The following is a 22728-nucleotide window of genomic DNA, read 5'->3' on the forward strand; positions in this document are numbered from 1 at the left end:
TGTACGTGGCTAAGAACCAATTGGTTACCTAGCAACGGGACTTACAGCTTATTGTGGAATCCGAACCACATTATACCGAGAAATGTGGCGTAGCTGGCATTCCATCAGTTGAGGGGCCTAGGTGGGGGCAAGATATTTTTTGGGGGGCGAAAGAAAATTACACAAAACTAATGTACCAGTGTTGTCTTAGTAAAATATATTATTCTCGAATGTATATCTCCATGTGAATGAAGGGAAATAATAGTATTAGTAATTGGTAAACCTGTATTTGAAATTATAGAGCTCAATTTTCAATTAATTTTCAACTCTTACTATATGCAAATGTATCAAATACTGTAATGTAAATTTTCTCACAACCTTGTATTCAACACTAGTCTCATTTCTACTATCAAGTTTTAATGTTCAACTATAGTATAGTAATATTCTTGTCATGTTAATATAACAAAATGGCGCATATCATCAGTAACACAAAAGACTTGTGACCCTCCAAAGTCTCTTCAAAATTTCAACCTTTCCATTCACTCTTCTTCATCTTCTCTCCCTGGAAATTAGCTCTAAGCAACAGTAGCAAATTGCATTGCAATTATTCAAAACTGTAACTATAGTTTCAATCACTTCATAAATAAGCTGATAACATTAACTTGGATCAAAATATGAACAAACGTGTCATCTGTGTTAAAAATCTGTAACTATAATTCTGATTTTAACCACAACAGGGTTAAAGTTTAGCTGCAAAGGGAATTCCAACTGGGGCCACGCATCTGACTTGGGGGGGGCGGGGGTTCCGGCCCCCTGTAGAGATGCCACAGCGACCAGGACTAGCAGACGCACATTTTTTTGCATTCATATGCGATGTTACTTTACCAATCGGAATGTTTCTCTTTGAAATGAGTCTTATTCCTAGTCACAGGAAATATTCAAGAAAAGTAACCATTACAGACTCTGAAACGTCACTATAACTCATTACACTGAAAAAGTAGACTTTCAGAAGGCTTTTTGGCGTTTTGGTCGCTGGCGCTTTTTATTTTTTGAGTCTTGACAGCATCGAGGAGCTGTTTAAGTAAGTCTGGGGAAGAATGTTAACAGTCGAATCCATTCTATGAATTTTGGAACTCTAATTTTTTGGATCAGTAATTTCAAGTCTGAAAATCAAGAGAAAAATATAATTTTAAAAATTTCACATTCTGTCAATAAAGATTTTATCTATAAAATATCTGAGCCCCAGGCTCCTTTTGAAAGGTTTATCGTATTTCTTTGTTTAACCAAAGCTGATTCCACCATCTGGCTTTTGAGCCGACAATTGCTGCTATGAATTATACAGGAACAAATTAACAAAAAATCCCTCCAAAACGCCCCCACAGAATTTTTTAGAAAAGTAAGATAAGTTGGCAAAGACAAAAAGAGCTTTGAACTACTGGAGAAATTTAAAGTCATTAACCCAAAACTAACTTACTTTTTCCCAAAACCCATAAAGGTAATCTTCCATTCAGACCTATCATCTCACGTGCCGGAGCTTTCAATTATAAAATTCCTAAGTGGTTAGCCAGCCTCCTTTCCCCTTTCTTAGGCACATTTTCTCCCAGTCACATTAAACATTCTGAAGATTTCTGTCACAGATTCAAAGATGCACATATACCACTTTACAACATAAAACATTTAAGCTTAGACGTAGATTCCCTATTCACAAAAGTTCCAGTACAGGACGTTCTACAGTTTTTGAGAGAAAAATTAACCCCCTATTCAGATCATTTCCCACTAGCCCTAGATAAAATAATAAAGTTAGTTGAATTATGTGTATCAAATAACGTCTTTTCATTCGGGAAGTCATTCTATAAACAAGAATTCGGGTGCAGCATGGGCAGCCCTTTAAGTCCTGCTTTAGAATATCTATGCATGGAACATTTTGAAACTATATTAATAAATGCAATAAAACCTAAAGACATGCTGCGGATGAGACATGTAGATGATATCTTAACATTCTGGAATAATAGGTGGGACAGTTTTAATTAATTTCTTTCAAAAATAATGCATTAGTGCCTAGCATCAAATTTAAAGCTGAATGGGAAATAGGCAACAAAATTCCTTTTCTTGACGTTTTAATAATTAGAGACACGACAGAATACAAATTTACCATATACAGAAAACCAACAATTTCACTCTCATACATCCACTTTTTTAGCTATCATGGCAGCTCTATCAAGATTGGCATAGCCAGCAATTTATTCTTGGGAGTCTTCTGGATTTGCTACCCGGATTTCCTGGAAAAGGAAATTGAACTAATCCGTAAACAGCTGTCATCTTTAAAGTACCCTGACCATATAACTGAGAAAGTGATCCACAAAATTAACATAATCTTCTACCAAGACGCCCAACAATAAAATCAAAATCCCACACCTGGACAGGATTAAGACGTTGACACAGACACGTAGAAACTCTAACCCTTTTGCTTTTACCTACCCAAATACCTTAGCCAAATCTCTGATTAATGTCCAACAAAAGCCAGTCCCCAAAGACACAGGAGTTTACAAAATCCCTTGTCTCAACTGTGAACAATCTTGTATCGGTTTTACAGGTAAATCACTCCCCCAGAGATTAATACAGCCTAAACATTCAGTTAGGTACAGACAATAGAGCTCAGCCATTTTTACCACACAAATAACCATAATCACAGAATAAACTGGAATTTGTTGCTTATAATTTATAGCAGCAATTGTTGGTTCAAAAGCCAGATGGTGGAATCAACTTTGATTAAACAAAGAAATACGATGAACCTTTCAAAAGGAGCCTGGGATTCATATATTATAGATAGAATCTTCCTCCAGCCAGCAATTAAGAAGATCAAAGACAAATTGTCAACTGGAGTAATGTAACAGCTCACCTATGGATCTTCCGGTACAAATACCACTTTTCTGTAACTTTTTCTCATTCAATACTTTGCCTGAGGAGGGAGACAGTTTGGTCCCTGAAAAAAAGCATTTATTTTCTACATTTTGCTGTTTTTATGGCTCCTTATATTTGATGGAATTCTGTTTTAACAGAAAATATTTCACAGTCACATATATATATATTTTCATGATGTTGCCTTGTAAAATGCATAAAATATGATTTTTCCTTATATGTCATGTATTCTGTGTAATGATAATAGTTGCTGAGTTATTGTATGCAGTGTAATGCCAGATCTCACGAGAATTAATAACATGCTTTTAATAATAACGTAGTATATAATCACACATTTTGTCTCCCAGCAACACGTGTGTTCTGCACTGATAGCGAATGATTTATTTTGCTTCAAGTGTCATTGCAAAAGATAACATGTTGACAGGTCAAGATAACAGTAGGCTGCTCCATTCTGAAAACCATCTTTGGGTCTTTGTCTTGTTTTAAAAAACATGCCAGTCATAATTAGCCAGCCACAGTCTGTTTTGACTGTGTTTAGATTTCGTTACAAGCTTTGTCCCATTCGATATTCTGGTAAAGACACGTGTGCCTTTTTGAGAAATACGAACAAGTTATTGCGCTAAAGTTCATGGCAATTGCGTCTTGTTTAAGATTACATTGCTCTAATCACGTATTGTTCTAATGCGTTAGTTCTGGCCCCAAGACGTTTTGCTCAGGAAGTGACATCATCTCCCTTTTCTAGAAATGTAATGACATAATTCTATGAGGGTTTTACCTGTAGCTGGAATCTTAAAAATTTGCCCATTCTGATTTCAGAGACCTTTTGTGTGATTCTCTCTCTCTCTATCTCTCTCTTCAAAAGAGAGAAGTTATTAACGTAAAATATTTGCATGGTCATTGATGTTAGTCTTAGCTTTTGAGATCTGATAATGATAGTAAAAAGTGTATATACTGGTAATGACACCTATCAAAAAAGTGTGTTTTATGAATCTCAAGCAGCTTCATTTGGGGTGATTTTGTGAAAGTTTTCACAAGCTTGTGTAAGGTAAAGTGACTTTTACTTATTATTACCATGGTATAATAAGGTTGATATATTAAGGGATTTTTCATGTTTTATGTGTTGTGAAATAGTGTGTTCTTAATGTCATTTGAATTGTTTGATTCTTTTTGTATTGTTTGTTTAGTTCTTTGTGAATTTAACACTTTTCCATATTTTATATGTTTGCTATCTCTTAATTTTCCACATTTTATGTAGCGATGATTTAACATTTATTTACCTAGCATTTCAAGTATTTCTTAATAATCTAAAATTGCATACTTGATTTAATTTTCACTTATATCTTTTTTCAAATCTTAAGTATTTCTGAATAGTTTAAATTTTGCTTGATTAATTCAATTTCTTGATAAATTAACCTTTGCAATTTAAGTCAAGAATTAATTACATTTTGTGTTGTTTTCAAGTAATAGTAAATCATTTAAAGATTGTGAATTCTGACCATAAATTTTGAATTAAAAAATAAATTTTTGTATTTAAAATTTTTACAAGTGTTTCATTTACTGACCACCAGTGATAGGATTAATTGTGTGCATAGGGCAGTGATAAACATGTTTTGTTCCTTTAGTTTTGCAGAAGAGAATTAAGACCAGGGAAACACTTAAAGTTGTTTAATGGAGTGATGCCCCTTTACTCTAGTATATTTCTTGTTTAATTGTTGATACCTCACACTTGTTTTGATAAACTTAGTCTGATTTCTCACATGATTAGTACATTTTTAAGGGATCGCTGTTGCGCTTAGAGTACTCAGTCGTAATATTATTGTTATGAGAGTTCAGGTCTCTGGCTGAAGCGAGGTAAAATTTACAAATCTATGGTTAACTGTGTAATAACCAGGTACTTGGAACACATCGTGACAATATATATAAGTATCTATATATATATATATATATATATATATATATATATATATATATATATATATATATATATATTTAGCCAAGGCCACAGGAAAAATAAAAGAAGGAGTACCAAGCGCTTTCGTGTTCTTTCAACACATTTTCAAGGTACGATGCTAAAAACACGGAGAATATCTAACAAAGTAAACATAAAAGTTGAAGAAATGTAGACACTAATATCCAAGATCAGATTAAAACTAGTACAGCAGGTATAGAACAGCTCAACAGGCGATTAAAAAGGAACAATCTTCCAAATCTCTTTGACAACAAATGCATCTTGTTCGTACATACCCCGGCTTACATTCAGTAAGTCACCGTGATATTAATCAAAGCGGATTCAATGACATTTCTACGAGGTACAATATAAAACAACTTTTGCCCCCTTCCAATGAATCATATGATTAAAATGATTAATGTGTAAAAATAAAGCATTCGACATTTGTCCCGTTCTCACGCTATTCCTGTGCTGTTTAATTCTTGTCTCCAGGCCCTTCCCAGACTGTCCTGTATAAAAACACTTGCAATGCATGCAAGGAGCCCTGTGAATGCAGCCCTGGGAAACTCTGGGAGAATTCCTTATTAATATATTTTTCAAGGTATTTGAAAATTTGAAAATTTAAAAACAACATTTATATTAAAATTCTTGCAAATATTTGGAACCCTACATAGGAAATCACTGTATGGTAAAATAACTACATTTTGATTGTTCAAAGCCATTCTGGTAGCTACCGAATAAAATGTTTTTCTGTGCTTTTTGCAAAGCACATTCAACAAAATATTTAGGGTATTTTAATTTTTCTGATATGTTAAGAATATTTCCAAACTCTTCCTGAAGAAATTCAGGGCTGCAGATACGTAAAGCTCTTAAAAACATGGAAGAGTGGCCTTCTTTACTTGATTGCTATGATTAGAGTCATAATGGATGTATGAATTCACATTTGTAGGTTTCCTATGAACTGAGTATTTAAGGCTTTTACGGTACGGTGAACATTAGCATCTAAAAATGAGAGACAACCATCACGTTCTTCTTCTTCCTAGGTAAAATTAATAGAAGGTACCAAAATGTCCAGTTTAAAAAAGAAAGGTATTCACATTTTCGGTTAGAGTCCATATATATACAAAAAATATCATCGAGATATCTAAACCACAGAACACCATATGATAAAATATTAGGTAATAATGTAATTTCAAAAAATTCCATGTATAAAATACTTAAAACAAGCGAAAGAGGTTTCCCATTGACATACCAAATTTTTTTGTATAAATTTTCCATCAAAAGTAAAAACTGAATCACAAATGCAAAGTTTAACCATTTCTAAAAAGGTATGGGTGGACAAGGGTAAATCATAATAATCTAAACATTCTGATGAATATTCAAGAAAGTCATTTATATCTACCAGATCTACATTACGTTTAATATTAGAGTTCGAAATGCTTCCTACTAAAGGTGAAAGAATCTTATCCAGCCATTTTGACAACTTGTAAGTACATGACTCAACAGAGATGATAATTGACCTATTGGGATTACCAGGTTTCTGAGTTTTAACAAGTCCATACAAGTAAGATACAGTTGGAGATATGGTTACCAATTGTTTAATAAAATCTTGATTGTTTTCAAAATACTTTTGACCTTATTAAAATGAGAGAGCACACGTTCCAACGGATTTTAGGTTAGTAGTTCGTAGGTATTAACATCACTGAGCAGTAAGTATAGCTTTTCTTTGTTATCTTCCTTATTTAGAATAACCATTGCATTAGGCTTATCAGCTTTCGTAAAATGAAGTTCGTCATTGTTTTCCAGCTTTTTGTACACTTTTAAGAATCATAATGGTACATTTGAATAGGAGGGAAGTGAATTTACACCATAGATAAAACCTTCAACAAGATTAGGATTGTCATCAGACATGTTGCCAAATTTTCCAAATTACAAAAGGCTTCAGACATATTAACATAGTCAGACAGATTGATTACAAATTCCGAACTAGCATCAAGTGTCCATTTACTACAATCAATTATAGATGCATTTTGCATAAAAAATAATTAAACTTTTTCTCTGAACACTTTTTGGGGAAATTCACCATATCCGAGATATGAATGTTTATAGAATCCCCGTCCTCGAAAAATTTCTAAGTGTTTTGTTTACTTTAACACGGACACAGTCTGTGCTCTGATGCGAGTTTGTTTTTGTGCATGGGCGGCGATCAAGGTAGAGCGAAAACGATACACCAGTGGCATCAGAACAGGAAACAGGCGTCGAGAGTCGAAGAAACTGCGAGTGGTCTCCATATAATGCTTATATAAGTCATTAAATGTAAGCCGGGGTATGTACGAACTAGACGCATTTGTTGTTAAAGAGATTTCTAAGATAGTTTCTTTTTAATCGCCTGTTGAGCTGTTCTATACCTGCTTAACCTGATATTGGATATTTGTGTTTACATTTTTTCAACTTTTATGTTTACTTTGTTAGATATTCTCCGTGTTTTTAGCATTGTACCTTGAAAATGTGTTGAAAGAACACGAAAGCGCTTGGTACTCCTTCTTTCATTTTTCCTGTGGACTTGGCTAAATATATTGTCACGCGCTATTTAGTGACAAACACACACACATTATATATATATATATATATATATATATATATATATATATATATATATATATATATATATATATATAGATGATATAGATATATAGATATATATATATATATATAGATATATAGATATAGATAGATAGATAGATGTGTGTGTGTGTGTGTGATAGCGAAGTCCTTATCCAGATTCCTGCTAATTAAAGTGATTTGTCACAAATTTGCCTTATCTTTTCTTAAAAGCCTCTTCGTCTACTTGACGAAGCAGTTTTGAAATCCGCCGTGATATAATGATATACGTTATAAGATGATCATGTGAAAAATCTATTGATTTTATGGGAAAATCGAAGTAGATATTATGGAAAAGATTAATGCTCATATCTTAGGAAGTGATTTTTCCTGTTTCTTTAATTGGTAACATTATAAAAATGTATCCTAAAGGTGGTCTTATAAGTATAATAACGGACTATAAATACGACAGTAATTATAATGATGACCTCGATTTACACTGAACTGTACATCATCAAAGGTCACGACAAAAATAAGACCTTTTTATTAAATTATCAAATGTCACGACAACAAAGACCATTTTTAAAGGTCTGGCGGGTTTCTTCTCAATGGACTCTCCCCGCAAAAAAAGCTCTTAACCAATCAGAGTGCGTTTCACAGAGAAGAAGATCCTTTCGACCAATCACAGCTAAGTATACGAATACCTAAGGCAGCTATTTCGCGCCATTTAACAATTGTAAACAAACTCTTATCCGAGAAGACCGTTTGTGAAATTTTCAGTTTAATCTTACGTTTCCGACGAATATTTACGCCATTTTAAGTAGGTTAAGGTACGTAAGAGAGTATTTGCGACGCCTAAATAAGCCATTCAATCAAATGAATGGCTTTTCAATGTTTAAAATGAGTTTATTTAGGGTAAACGACCGGGGCGTGTTGGCTCTGACAGACCTCCCCTGTCGAAGCTTACATCTTCGAAGCTGAATTTAAAAAGTATCCTTTTACTAACAATGAAGAGATTTAATTGCTTAAATATACACATTTAGCTATATTTCATTATTAATTAGTAGGCAAGCTTAGGCTCTCTAATTCACGGCCAACTGGAATCTTCGACGATGCTTAGGAAATCGTAGGTTGGCCAAAGCTGACCGCCATGCGTGACGTAAGCTCGAAAAGAGGTTATATTTTTAAATTAAACTATCCTTCGTTTTCAAGGGGCATCTAAGCTAACGAAGGCATCATGGCTTGGGTAGGCTGTTCCCCCAACTGGCTGTTTGGAAGAGGGCAAGCTACGACAAGGGTCAAACTGACGACTACTAGGGCATGCCGTGACCTGGTTCCTGCCAGTCGCCGACTGGAATATTTACCTTCCCTTTGTTTATGGTTTTGTTTACTTTTGTTTATGCTTATATTTATTGTACTTTTTATTTGTACGCTAATTCTAAGGAGGGGCTCCACACGGAGACTGTTTAGGCTACCTACCCACGTTCATTGAAAGGTTTTCATTATCTCCGTGTGGAGTGCGACCTTAGAATTACCTTTATGATGTTTACTGTGTATTGTTTATGTATTTACATCGATTTCCATAAGTCTAGTACTAAATGCAGTGCCCATTTTGCATGTAGACTTGTAGTTACCAAACCAGAGGGGTGCGGCAGTAATCTGCAGTTTTACCCCAAGGGGTATGTTATGTATGAGAGGTGCGGCCTGCTTGAAAGTAGATTGGGTTATTTTTCGGATGACTCCAGCCACCTCCCACATTATAATTTATATTTTTCTTGGGTAAAACTCATCAAAAAATAAGATTTCTTCTCAATACATGACCTTCGCAAATGCCTAATAACAGAGAAAAATAATTAATCAAATTACAACTTATAAGGTAAGACATTACCAGTCCCCCACCCCCTCCATAACTTATACGGCAAAATTGTAACCAGTAAACACCCCTAGTTTACGTTAGGTTGATATTTTTAGGTTCTTTTACTGCCCTGTCATTTCCTGGCCATTTTTGCATGAAAAACCCAAAATGGTTTTTCATGCAAAAATGGCTAGCTGGAACCTTCCGAAATGTCTGGCTGGAGTCTTCCGAAAAATTACCGTAGATTGATGACATGTTTCAACAGGGACACATCCTAATGCAACATATTCTTGGGTATCATGCCCTGACCCTGTCAAGCTGGGTGAACTCTTGCCAAATTTGACCAAATCTGATGTGAAGTGGTTAAAAAGGAGTACATTATCATTATTATTATGCCAAATTAGTGACTATGTTCTTCTCAGTTATCATTTTGCATAGGTGTATAGTTGTGTATACACGCTGATTTTGTTATTAAGCATTTTTTTGTTTATTGGTCAGGCGGTGTGAATGGTTGTTGGTACACAGTGTTGAATTTATACCATGGTGCACGCTCATCGTCTGAATTGTATCAGTTGTACAGGATGGCTTTTTAGGCTGTGCATTTTACGACTGTATAGCAAGAATAGACAGTATGTCATAAATGATTTGTTTAACCAGACCTCTGAATTCTTTTAGGGTTCTTCTCGGGCTGGAAACTTGATCAAATTAATAACTACTTTTGAAGCCAGGGTCATTAAGTTGAAGTGAACAATTTTTGAAATAGTTTGTGTTTCCCTATGTGTACAAACTGTAGCCCTTCATATATGAAGTATCCTTCCACTCACATTCCAGACCAACCGTGTACTGAAAACAAGGGTGATACCCAGACGAAGATGTGGGGAGAGGATGCCCCAGTCTCACCAACTGATGCTACCTATTGTTCTTTACGGCTTGTAAGAGTATGCATAGCATCAGAAGAGAGAACCACAAAGGGGAGGACCCACAGGAGGGGTCACCACTAGTATGAAAGGCTACATTTGTATACCTAGGAAATTGCTTTAAAAATGTGTCATTTGTTCATTCATGAAGCTTCACTTCTTAGCAGGGAGGTAGTTTGGAGAAATTTTCACTGCAGGTAGGGTGTGACGTCCTAAGTCAGGTTAGGCTCTGTCCCAAGTTTGAAAGGGGACTAGGGGAGGGCAAAGTCCAACAGTGGCGAAGGAGAATTTGACAAACCAGGGTTAAGTTAGAATGTATCCTGGTAGAGCAGAATACTCAGTAGCTTAGTTGTTGAGCTTTGGTATCAGTGAAATTCCTGATGTAGATTTGTAAATCCTCTCAGATTGTCATTGTTTATTTCATCTCTTAATTTTAAGTCAGCCTACAGCTGCCAATGTTAGGCCAGGGGTCCCTGGGATTTAGCTTGAAATACCAAACGGTATATCTGCCCATCCATCCTTGGTTATAGGCTGTGTTGTCTTTAGTTTTCAGCAGAAAGTAATCTTAATCTAAGTGGAGTTTAGCTCTGTCTTTATGAGCAGCTACATTACTTACTCTGTCCTCCCCACCTTCACCTGAGCATTGTATTACTACAAGTTTCACTTTTGTTTTAAAAACCTGTAGACCATTCCCTTACCTGTCACTGAAGTGGTGGTGTTGACAGGCTTTGCAGTAAAAAGTGTAACTCCTCTAACCACCCATAATACTATATTCCTGTATGAAGGATTTACTTACAATTAAATATCAATTAGGTCATCATTATTATTCATCAGTGATGGTCCGTTAGGCATGTTCAGGTCAGTCAGTATGTAATATATTCCAAAATGGTTAAGTCATAGTGATTAGTCTCTCCCAGACTATCATAGGGCTTGCCAAGATGCATTGTTCCTAAATGAAAATTCAAGCAAAACAGTCAGGTAAGTTGGACAGGAAGTAAAAATAGATGGAGAGGAAGAATAAAAGGCAAATAATAAAGAATTTATCTCGGGTCAGTGTGCAGATTATGGACTGTCATGGAACATACCCTCCTCCTTGTTCATGTAGACTGAATTATAATTTTGTTGTATTGGGCCTTTTTATGAGTAGTGCAAGTCATTTTCAGTATAAAAAGTGCATACTATTTATTTCCTAATTTTTATTCTCAGATGCATAGCACCAGAGCTCAAGGCAAGCTAGATTTCCCAATTCGTAAAACAACTAGGAGCAAGAAAGTATCTCAAGTGCTTGAGGATGAAAATGAAAAGATTCCAAGTCCTGGTACCAGACCACGAGGTAGGCCCAGGAAGATCGTTGCAGACCTTGAAGTCGAACGTACGACTTCCAAGATAGAAACCAAGACTAAAAAGACTCATTCAGTTAATGATGGCACACGTCAGGAGGCCAGGGACAGTCTTTTGGATCGTACCCCAACAAAGAGGAAAATTGACAGAGGTTAGTCTGTTGTATTTACTTATAATTTCCAGTGATGAAATGCATGATTTTTTATTTTTTTTTTTTTTTTTTAAGAAATTTGGTATATAATACTGAATGGTTTGTGCAAATGCGATTGTTTTTTTGTGGATTAGAATATACAAATGTTTTGTAATTACGGGTTTGGATAAAGTAGCAAACTTTATGAAAATGACAATTACAACATTGCACATATCCTGCTACTGTATAACCTGGTTAAATCCAAGAATCTGCACTATTGTACTTATATTTACTGAGTCAGAAATATCACCCATTCTGAAGTTACTGGCTTTTTAAGTTGAAAGATTATTTCTCTTGCTTTACAAGTACTAGCTGTTTTGCCAAACTATTGCCATTGTTTGCAGTGTAGATGAGAAGTGAAATGATCTTGAAATGTCATTGAAATTTACTGCTTCATTTCAGAAAATGACAAAGAAAATGGTTGCAGCCCCCAAAAGACATCCCCAGCTCATTTGCGGACAGAAGACCTAAAGAACCGTGAGGATCCTAAGGAAAGTGCTTCAAAGACTGCTGACAGTAACCAAGATAGCAGATCTGGAGGTCCAAGAGTACCTTTCAGTCCATTAAAGAATAGCATTTTAAATCCCAGTACGAGTGCCAGTGAAGTCATTACACGCTCCAAAAGTCCATTCAAGTCCCCAGCAAAACCTCCCCTCAGTGTTAATAGCCCCCACAGAAGTATAAAAAGACTCACCTTTCAGAGCCCCTCCAAGTCACCGTTGCGACGTCTGGAACTGGGTAGCCCTGCAAAGTCTCCGTTGAGAGCGGTGAACAGCCCTATCAGACATTTGGGGAAGGGTGTTGCCTCAGAGATCGACAGTCCCAGAAGATCCCCCAGAAAGTTAAATTTTGAACCCAGCAGCCCACGAAGATCTCCCAGAAAATTGCCCATGTCTCCCAGGAAATTCAGTAGCCCCTCATCTTTAGTGTCTAGTCTTTCACTGTCCAGTCCTTCGAGCAGCAAGAAAGCCATATCTGTAGGGTTATTCAAACCTGATGGTAAGTACAATACTTTCTCTAGGGTACTAGAGCGTTGCTTTCAAGGATGTTTTCTGAACATTAAAATTCAGGGTTTCGTACGGAAAGATACTTATTGTCCGTTTGGCCAATTATTTTTCTATCCGTTCCCTTTTATCTCTTCCCACGTATTTTGTAGTCTTCTTTAATCTTTCCATGCGCCTTTGGTGCAAGTACTTATGCATATTTTTGGGAGAGGCAGGTGTCTGCTGCAGTTTTTGTGTTTGTCTGTTAATATCAAGATGATACGTTATCTCATAGATTGTTAATATGAATTGTATTTTTGACCAGAAGAGATAAAAATTTGCTTACCACCATCCTGAATAACTACTGGATTTCGTATGAACACTTGAGTGTTTTCTTAGGGTCATTAATTAGGACCTCTTGCCAAGAGGTTAGGGATGCTTGTGATTGAAAGGCCTAACTTCCATCTAGCAACCACTTCAGTACTTCATAGTATGTCTGACCAGAAACATCACATCACTTACTTGATAATTGTATTCATAAAGTGTAAGAATTATTTCGTTTTCTCATTTGATAGAATATGCTTTGTCTGGAAACAAACCTCAGATGATATTTACAATGTTAATGCATGCTGTTGTCTCCTTCAGTGACTGCATATCGAGCTGTACGCCAGACTTTGAATTCGGGAACTCCCACAACACTAGTTTGCCGTGAAGAGCAAATAAACGCCATGAAAGATTTCCTGTCGAAGCATCTTGAAAAGGGAAAACCGGGGTCCCTCTATATCTCAGGAGCCCCAGGCACTGGCAAGACTGCTTGTCTTACATCCCTTGTAGCCAACATGAAGGTAAATATGACATGAATGATTTGAGTGATTAGGATTGTGTAGGGGGGCTATAGTACAGTATGGGTATGGAGTTTCTTGTGAGGGTTTTGAAAAGAGAATTTTTTGTGAATTTTCAATATTTTCATTATTATTGTCTTGAGAATTATGTGTGTAATGGATAGGATTTCAAAATATTCCTTTTTGTAAGGTTTGTCTCAAAGCTCATTTGTTTAATTCTGGTGTTTGTTTTAACTTGACAGTCAAAGTGTTATTGTCTTTATGGATGCCTTTTTCCAGTTAATATTAGCAATCTATTTTTGTCTTTTGAATCATTTTTAGAGTCAGTCTGTGGTTAAACCACTTTTATATTGATAATAATTCAAGTCCTTTCACGCAGTAACTTGAGGGTCTTTGCAGCAGCCCTTCAGCACCTAGCTGCAACTTCTGTCGTTCCTTTTACTGTACCTCTGTTCATATTCTCTTCTTCCTTCTTACTCTCCACCCTCTCAACAATTTTTTCGTAGTGCAACCGTGAGGTCTTCCTTCTGTCACACCTTTTGAACCTTCTTACTGTCAGTTTCTCTTTGAGCGCTGAATGACCTCATAGGTCCCAGCACTTGGCCATTGTTCTAAACTGTATATTCTATTCTCTTAAAGGAAGTCTGTATGTGACTTTTGTGATTTTCAGGATAAACATTTTAGGCAGATCTTTTTGAACTGCATGACGGTGAAGACGTCCGCATCCATATACGGCAAGATTGTTTCAGGACTTGGTCTTCAGCCTCGAACAACAGAGAAGGAAAATTCAAGGCTTATAGAAAAAACTCTAGTGTCGTCTAAGAATCCTGTGTGAGTGTAATTTAACATTTTTTCTGTAGGAGAAATTATGAAAACGGGAGTTATAATGACTGAATCAAATGTAAATAGAAATTTTGTCATGATGTTGCTCCCAGTTTCTGAGAAAGTACCTATGAGATTAGTAATTTATTTGTATTGAATTAGTAAAACTCTATTGAATGTTGCAATATCAGGTTGTTACTTTATCATGCTCGGTTATGGATAAATGTCATGGAGACTTTGCAGCAACTAGCCTATATGACCCGTACCCTTGGCTAAAAGTGTAATGTTGTTCCCCTAGATTCATACAGATCTCCAATTTAGTTTGTAAGAAGAATGCTTTAAGCAAAATCTTCATCAATCGTGAGCTCAATAAAGTGACAAATAACCCAAAACCAGTTGCCCTATGAGTCATGTGTTGTCAGCATTCTCAGAAATTTCTCTACCTTGATTTTCGCAGTTTGATCATATTGGATGAGATCGATCAGCTAGACAGCAAGAATCAGGAGGTTCTTTATTCTATTTTTGAGTGGCCCTCATTGAAAGACTCCAGCCTGGTTCTTGTTGGCATTGCCAATGCCCTTGACCTCACAGACAGAGTGCTACCCAGACTACAAGCCAGGCCTACTTTTAAGCCACAGCTGTTACATTTCCCTCCTTACTCCAAAGCAGAAATAATCAAGATTCTCAATCAGAGAATACAAGAGGTTTGTCTTCTGCATTTTTATTTAGATAAGAATGTCAACTCTGTTGTTACTAGTGATTTGGAGGCTAGGAATTAATTTCAGTTAGTGATGGTATACTGTCCAGGTTGGGAAACAAAGGTAAAAGACTAGGAAAAACTGTTTGGACTCAAATTTTGCTGTGTTTATCATACAGTGGCATCTGATATTTTCCTTTGAGCCAGTTATCAAGTTTTTAAACATTTAGTTGAAAATCATTAAAATTCCCAGATGAAAGCCAGATACTTTTGGCCAGCCCCATGAGATTCAAGTGTTTTGATTCACTGGTTTGATTAAACTACTTATTAATAACAATAGTTTCTCTCTCTTCTCTCTCTCTCTCTCTCTCTCTCTTCCTTTGGCCCCTAGCTGCAACCTTTTCATTCCTTTTACTACCTCTTTTCATATTCTCTTTCATGTTACTTTCCACCCTCTCTTAACAGTTGATTCAACATTATTTTCAGTCTGAATGACCTCATAAATCTCTCTCTCTCTCTCTCTCTAATAATGCAACTTCCTCGCCTTCCCAGTTGCTTTGTACAGTATGTTTTTAAGTTTTGGTTTCTGAGACCAAATTATTTTGGCCATTCTTACATAATTGTGGTATTTAGCTGTGTCTTGATAAGACTAAATAACCACTCACAACCTCTCACAGGCTGGACTAGAGGACGTGCAGATTATACGGCCATCAGCCATTCAGTTCCTCGCTGGCAAAGTTGCAGCTGTGGCCGGTGACGTGCGCAAGGCTTTGGACGTATGTCGGCGAGCTGTTGAGCTTTGTGAAATTCAGGCAAGGAGACAGTCCGTGTTGAAACCATCATTGGGTGAGCACTCCTACAATTGGTTATGTTTTGTGTAGCCATTAACAATACTGTATGTTATTCATGTAATGCTAGGAGTTCTGAAAATTTGCTGATGTGCTAGGCTAATTGTTGCTAAGTACAGTTGCGCGTCAACTTGAGAGAAACACTTTGGGGGTGTGGCTTTCTGATAAGTAACAGTCTGTCAAGTGACAAAGCCCTTATGTATATTATAGTCTGCCCTTGAATATTTTGTTGATATCTTATAGCCAACAGCAGTTGCACATAGTTCTTAATTGAAACTACCTGCACTTTACACTTAACTACAATTTGCGATTTATTGAAAAATGCATCACATCTAAAATGGTAGCATAGGTAAAAATAATGATAATTAAGTACAGAATTCCGCTGAGTTAAGGTGCTAGTGCACACAAGAAACTGTGGTAAAATTATTTTTTTCTGTCTCCATCTTAACATTTGTATTTGTAGCCAGTTTGCTTTATAATATTATTTTCCTATACAGTATATTCCTCTGACACTCTAAAGTACAGTAGTGCACAATTCTGATATTTCTACATATGTACATTTATTTCAGAGTTGCTGTGGGCTGTTTTTGCCTTGATGCTTCTTGTTAAAAATATATTTTGCTGTTACTGTTATTATTAACTTACTGAAACTGTCAAAGCGTCTGCACCAATAAATATAAGCTTAGTATTGCAGCATTTATACTTTAGCTCTGAAAGTTTTAAGTTTTGTCAGCTTTATTCACAATTCAACATTGACAACATGATTAATTCTTTATTTTTCTCGGAGGAAAGTGTGCCAGTTTTCCACTGTAATAAGTAAAATGCAAACTTTTTCTGGACTTGCATCAGATTTTCTTATGTAAGTTAGGAAGAAGTCATTGGTTGTCCCCCACCATGTTCCATGGAATACAAGTTGATTTCCAGCAAGTTTTCTGTTCCTTGCCAGGGAGTCCGAGAAAGTCACCCAGAAAGTCCCCCCAGAAGCAAGGAGCAGGCCTGAAGGTTGTGGAGATTCCTCAGATCATGGCCATCTTCAACGAGGTTTACGGATCCCGCGTCATTTCCGCCGTTCAGAACGCCCCCGAGAGTTTCTCGTTGCAGCAGAAGCTGTTGATCTGCTGTTTGTTGCTGTTTCTGAAGCATGCAAAGTCAAAGGACATTACTCTTGGAAAGGTAAGATATTGATGGTAGGATGAATTTGAAGTGTTTTATTTCTTTTATTCCCAGGTTGTGTCATGGCAGCCTGAAAAGTGAACATTTTAAAAAGTTTCAGTGAGATTTAATGGTTTGTCATTTGTCTGCTCTCTCCCCATTGGATTCACCCTGCTGTCACAGACCTTGTTCTATTTTTAACTGGATCCAGCTAGCTCTAAGAGATTTTCCCTACATAAAGACCTTAGTTTGTAGTTATGAAAAATACAAATAAAAAGAATGTTATGTTATTTCATTATTAGCTTAGTGGGGCTATAAAGTCACATTATAGACTTATAGGGCTCACATGAAGAATTTGGTTCTAAATGAGGGAAATAGTTCATTTTCATTCCTATCGGCAGGTTGGATTTAGTTAATTTTTTCTCCAGTTTCCAGACAACAATCCCAAAGATGCTAATTAGTGAAAACTTGAGAATTTTTAGTAAAGGTAGTCATTTAAAAATTTACCATTTAGGAACATTGTTGAGGTATTTGTTCCTACAACTTGAAGGTTGTATCCGTCTATACTTTCATCCCATCCATTTACTCTCGCCTGGCTCTCCAACTTAAAATAAGAATGAGTCCTTTGGAACAGCATGTGAGTCTTAGAAATTTCATTGAGGAGTTAGATCAAATTACCTGTCATTTTAATAATAATTATATGTAATTCTTGCAGTGATGAGAGGTCACAGAAATTTTGTTTATAGCCGAGAGACGTGTTGAGAGACTGGAGAATAGATCCAAGATGTTTTTGGGCATAAGATGAGGAAGGGAAAGAGCATTCAGTAAAAGGAACAGCAGATGCAGAGGTTAAGGAACTTCTTCAGACCTTTAAGTTGGGAAATCGGGATGCAAAATATGATGGTGGTTACTCTAAGTGATCAATTTTTTGTTGCATGTTGCTTTTCCTGATTGCAGTAGATATGTTGGTTTTGGAGTTTGTTGTGATCATGCCTAACACATGGTAACATTTGCCATCTTTAAGTACTCAGGCTTAGGCGTTTTTAGTTGGACAGAAGATATCAATATCTTCATATGTGGAAGAATGGACTAGAGAAGAGATGATTAAAAATCAGTGTACCATAAAACAAAGTTTGTGGTAACTAGAGAGGAAGCAAAGGAAAAAGTGTAGGCAGGAAAGTTGCCACTTCAATGCCAGGGGAAAAGTTTAGGAATACATTCAGTACTGTGTACTCAGTGTAACTGATGGTGCCAAAAGAGATGCATAGGATTGCAAAATGCGCATGAATAAATGGGAAGTGATAGTATAATTACTAGTAAATAAGATCTCCATTTGTAAAGTGAGCAAAGACTTGCGATGTGTGCCTGAGGCCTTATTTGTTTGTGTAGCATGGATGTGGGCACTGACAAGAAAATGGAGATTTTGAAAGTATGCACTGTAGAATGCCAAGTTCATGGCTAGAGGAAGGTGAGAAGGTCTTAATACAAAGGAAAAAGGGGTGGAGGAACTTGTCATCCAAATTTTGGTGCTCTGTATGAATGGTTACTGGGTTTTGATTGCCACTAACCATTTATCCTTAATACCAAACATTGCCTCATCTCAGTAAAGATGCTGATGCTGTGGGAAGTGGGTAACGTGCTGTCATTCAGCTTCGAGAACTAAGTGTTTTATACTCCAGGTTTTGGAGATGAAGCTAATTAAGCAATAAGGTGAACCATGAACCCAACTGTCACTGAACAATTTTGCCATAAGATAAATTTTTTTTTTTTACCCTTATAGTCATAATAAATATTACTGCATTAAGCAGTTTGAAAGCATGCATACTGTATTCAGGAAATAGGGGTAAATTTGTCATACAGTTACCTGGTATGCATGAAAGTGATAAAAGTATGTAAGGCCAACATTGAACAGTATTTTACTCATCAGTTTTTGCCAGTTGCCAAAACACCCATCAGGCTAGACTTGTGAGAATCTGGAATATCAAATTGGGTCGTTGGTCAAGTCATTGTGAAAAAAAAATATACAATTATAAGGAAAACTGATAGTAAATGTCATTGTTAGTTTTTAGTTTTGCTTCTTTGTTTGTTAGGGGGAGTGTACCATAATTGATGTTTGGATTTTTACAAAAATTCCTCAAAGGTGAACTACTGTAGGGGATAGTGCACTGGTACACCTCACATGGTACACAGTAGTCATTACTAAAGGTTTGTAGGATCCCTGCAACTCCTAGCTGCACCCACTTTTAAGCAATGTACTTTACCTGTATTCCTTTTCCTTTCTTCTATCTTTCAGCTCAGCCACTCCAACTCCCTCATTGCAGTGTCTTAAACACTGATTGGCTGAAAGTGCCCCAGTACTTGGCCTTATTGCCATATTTTAATAAATCAGAACCAAAGGTGGGTCTAGTGACTGACAACAAGTAATTCATTTGAATGAAAGATCTGAATCTGTTGACAGAGGATTGTTATTTCTGACTCACTTGTTCTTAACTATATAGCCCAGCTGAACCACTGAAGCATTTCCAGATCCTCATATCACCAAAAGGTGAGAGTTGAAGAGGTTGGCAGCAAGGTAAGAAGAGATCTAAGTTGTGGTGGAAAGGAAAAGACAAAAATCACTGTAGCTTCATGAGTAAGGAGACACTGCAAAGAACCTGTATCAGGGCCTGTTGTGTATTGCTGAAGTCATAAACTGTGCAGTATTCACCTATGTTTTGTTGTGGTGGAAGATTTGTACCCGATTCTCTCTTTTGCAAGGAGAAATTTAAGCATTGTTGGAGAGTTGTTTGTTTGTGCTGACAGTTGTTCTTTTGTTTTAATAAAATATCTCTTTTCTTGTTTGCATAGCAACCTATCGTAATGGAATTCAAGACTGGTAAGTAATTAGTAGAACAGTAATCACAGCAAGTTAATTCAGTATTTTGAATAATTCAGTACAGCTTATGGAATGGAACTGTTGTTCTGCTTGCAAGTAATACCAGTCCCTTTTTTTTCTGTGTTTGTTACAGTTTCATGAGTTGTACACTAAAATCTGCAAGAAGCGTAGCATCCCAGACATGGACCAGAGCGAATTTTTGTCCCTGTGCACGCTTCTGGAATCTCGGGAATGTTACAAGTCAAACGTGCCAAAGAAGTTCGAAGCTCAAAGGTAAAGTACAGGAAGTGAGCTTTAGTGTTTAAGGGAAAGCTAAAAACAACTGCATTCATTCTGCTAAAATGCAAGAGCATCCATCTGCATAGATGTCAAGAATTAAGTTTATATGTTTATGCTTGTTTTTTGGATTTTGGTCTTCAATTTTGCCCTTAGTTTGCCATTTTTGCTGAGGACAAGTAACACCTAAGTAAGTACTGTCATTTTTAGTCTAGTTTTAATGAAGCATTTGCAATTCCTAACCTTGTTTGTAACAATGCTTCTGATTGGCTTTTGAGGAGGATAGGCTCTGCCTCTATCACCTCACTTCTCTGAAACCAAATATAACCTTGTTGCAGGCCTAGAAAATAAATATTTGTCGTTCTCACTTAGCTCACCCGTTATGCAAGATGGACAAGTTTTGTTGCATACAGTGGTTGTACAGCTCGAATCTTTTTCAGATCTTTTTCCAAACTGGATAGCATGAAGTATGACAGTGAGTGAAAGTGGAAAAATAATATTTGTTCTATACCACTTATCAATTTTGGTAACAATAATGGAATCAGGTTTAGAATAAGATGTATGCTTTCAAATAGAAAATTATCATGAATGTAACTACTGTTGGGGTTTAGAGAAAATATGTTGAAAGAATAAATAGGGAAGGTTTCAGTGAACATATATCACCAATTTATCTTGTCTTAGCTCAAAGGCAGGGGTGAGAGAAGGGGTTGTGGGACCAGTGGTTTGTTGGCTAGATGAGAATGTTTAACTCTAATTATTGTTGCCTAAATGGACAAGAGGTGTTTGTGTTGTGGAGCATCCCTGTAAATGTCCTTCATCTGGCAGACAGCATACAGGTCCCACACCTCCCCCCCACCTCACCCCCAGAAAACTCCTGCTGACCCATTTACACTAACCTTCCATACCGCCTCGTATGTCACTCTTTTTATAAAACCTGTCAGTACCATCACATTCAGAAGTTTTGTATGGGAAATTGTTGTGAAAATCTACAATTGGTAAAAGGTAAGAAGCAATTACTGTAATGGTATTCTCTGGTTTATAATCAGCTTGATTACTATGCATTCTTACCTGATAGGATTTTCAAAATCTTACAGTTGTACAGTATAGTTACTGCTTAAACAGTCGTACAGTAAAGTTATTGCTTAATTTAATATCAACAAAGTGTGTATCTTCTGTAACAGGTGAGCTTAAGTAAGGCAGTATAAAAATTTTCTGCGCTTTCAAAAGGGTGTTGTCGGCCGAGTTGAAAGACCTTAGACATGCATGTGTCTCCCTTCACTGGCCAGTCAGAGGCGTCAATAAAAACGAGCTCAGTGATTGCACCACTCATGGTATTCAGCTGAAGTGAATCCACTAAAGTGCAGTTCCTTTATCTGTATTTTTCTTCTCTGTGAAAATGATTATGCACAAGGTATTGACTAGACATTAACTAGAAGTACTGTCTTTCTAGTTAGCAATTTTTCATAAGATTTCCCCTTTACAAGGTTAGATAGGGGATATGTTCACCCCATTCTTATCAAATTGTTCTTCACCCCTTCTCATCACATGCCCAAACCATCTCAGTCTTTGAGATCCCAGTCTATTTTTCAACTGGTGGCCATTGCTTCCTCCATCCTGTTGGGGGTTAGTGCTATGAGTGCACTTCACATGGTGCACTGTAGGCATTACTTAAGGTTCTTTGCAGCGTGCCTTTCGACCCCTAGCCGCAACCCATTTCATTCCTTCTGCTATACCTCAGTTCATATCTTTCTTCCTATTCTCTTCTTCCATCTTACTTTCCACCCTCTCCTAACAATCAGTTCATAGTGCAACTGCGAGGTTTTCCTCCTGTTACACCTTTCAGACCACCTTTACTCTTAATTTTCCTTTCACCGCTGAATGGCCTCGAGGTCCCAACGCTTGGTCTTTGGCCTAGTTCTTTATTCTGTTGCTTCCTCCAAACAACTTTCTTATTTGTTAGAAATCCCACATTTTCTTTTTCCTTTCAGGTCATTCTGCGTCTGAATCCCGAGGAGGCGGAGAGGGTCCTTGGAGATCGGACTCTTCTGGCTGCTGTTTTAGAAGACAAAGAGTGTTTAGGGAAACTTTGCAAAAAATAGTTATGTTGAATTCCAGTTTTCAGCATTAGTTTTATATGGTACTCGATTGTAAATATATCTTTTGAATATTTTACCCTTAAATTTTTGTATATATTTTGTCAGACGTTAGTTTCATTTACTCTTATTATTTTATCATGCACGAGTCATTTCACATCTTTGATGTTGTAGCTACTGTTTGTCGTAATTTATTTTCTAATTGAAGTCTCATTTCATCAGAATAAGTCAATAGATCATTTTAGTTTTCACCATGACCCGGTGTCTCATATTGTTTTGACAATAAATTTTGTAAAAATTACTTTGAAAGGATTTTTTTATGTCAAATTTAGGTTATATGACATCATGTGTAGTTTTTTTTTTTTTTTTTTTTTTTTTTTCATGGAAAGT

The 22728-nt window shown here is 36.5% G+C and overlaps 1 protein-coding gene across 1 annotated transcript; it reads left to right on the forward strand.

The window, feature by feature from the left end:
* The first annotated feature begins 8669 nt into the window (after nucleotides 1-8669).
* Nucleotides 8670-22445, forward strand: Cdc6 (Cell division cycle 6). Its single transcript, XM_067133248.1, is given in 11 exon segments — nucleotides 8670-8693; nucleotides 11426-11711; nucleotides 12153-12749; nucleotides 13379-13578; nucleotides 14246-14406; nucleotides 14855-15101; nucleotides 15772-15940; nucleotides 16889-17115; nucleotides 20103-20193; nucleotides 20196-20242; nucleotides 22234-22445. Coding segments are annotated over 11 exon segments (2145 nt in total). The 5' UTR covers nucleotides 8670-8684; the 3' UTR covers nucleotides 22345-22445.
* Nucleotides 22446-22728: the final 283 nt, after the last annotated feature.

This window comes from Macrobrachium rosenbergii, chromosome 33 (assembly GCF_040412425.1).
Source record: "Macrobrachium rosenbergii isolate ZJJX-2024 chromosome 33, ASM4041242v1, whole genome shotgun sequence".
NCBI classification, from domain to species: domain Eukaryota; kingdom Metazoa; phylum Arthropoda; class Malacostraca; order Decapoda; family Palaemonidae; genus Macrobrachium; species Macrobrachium rosenbergii.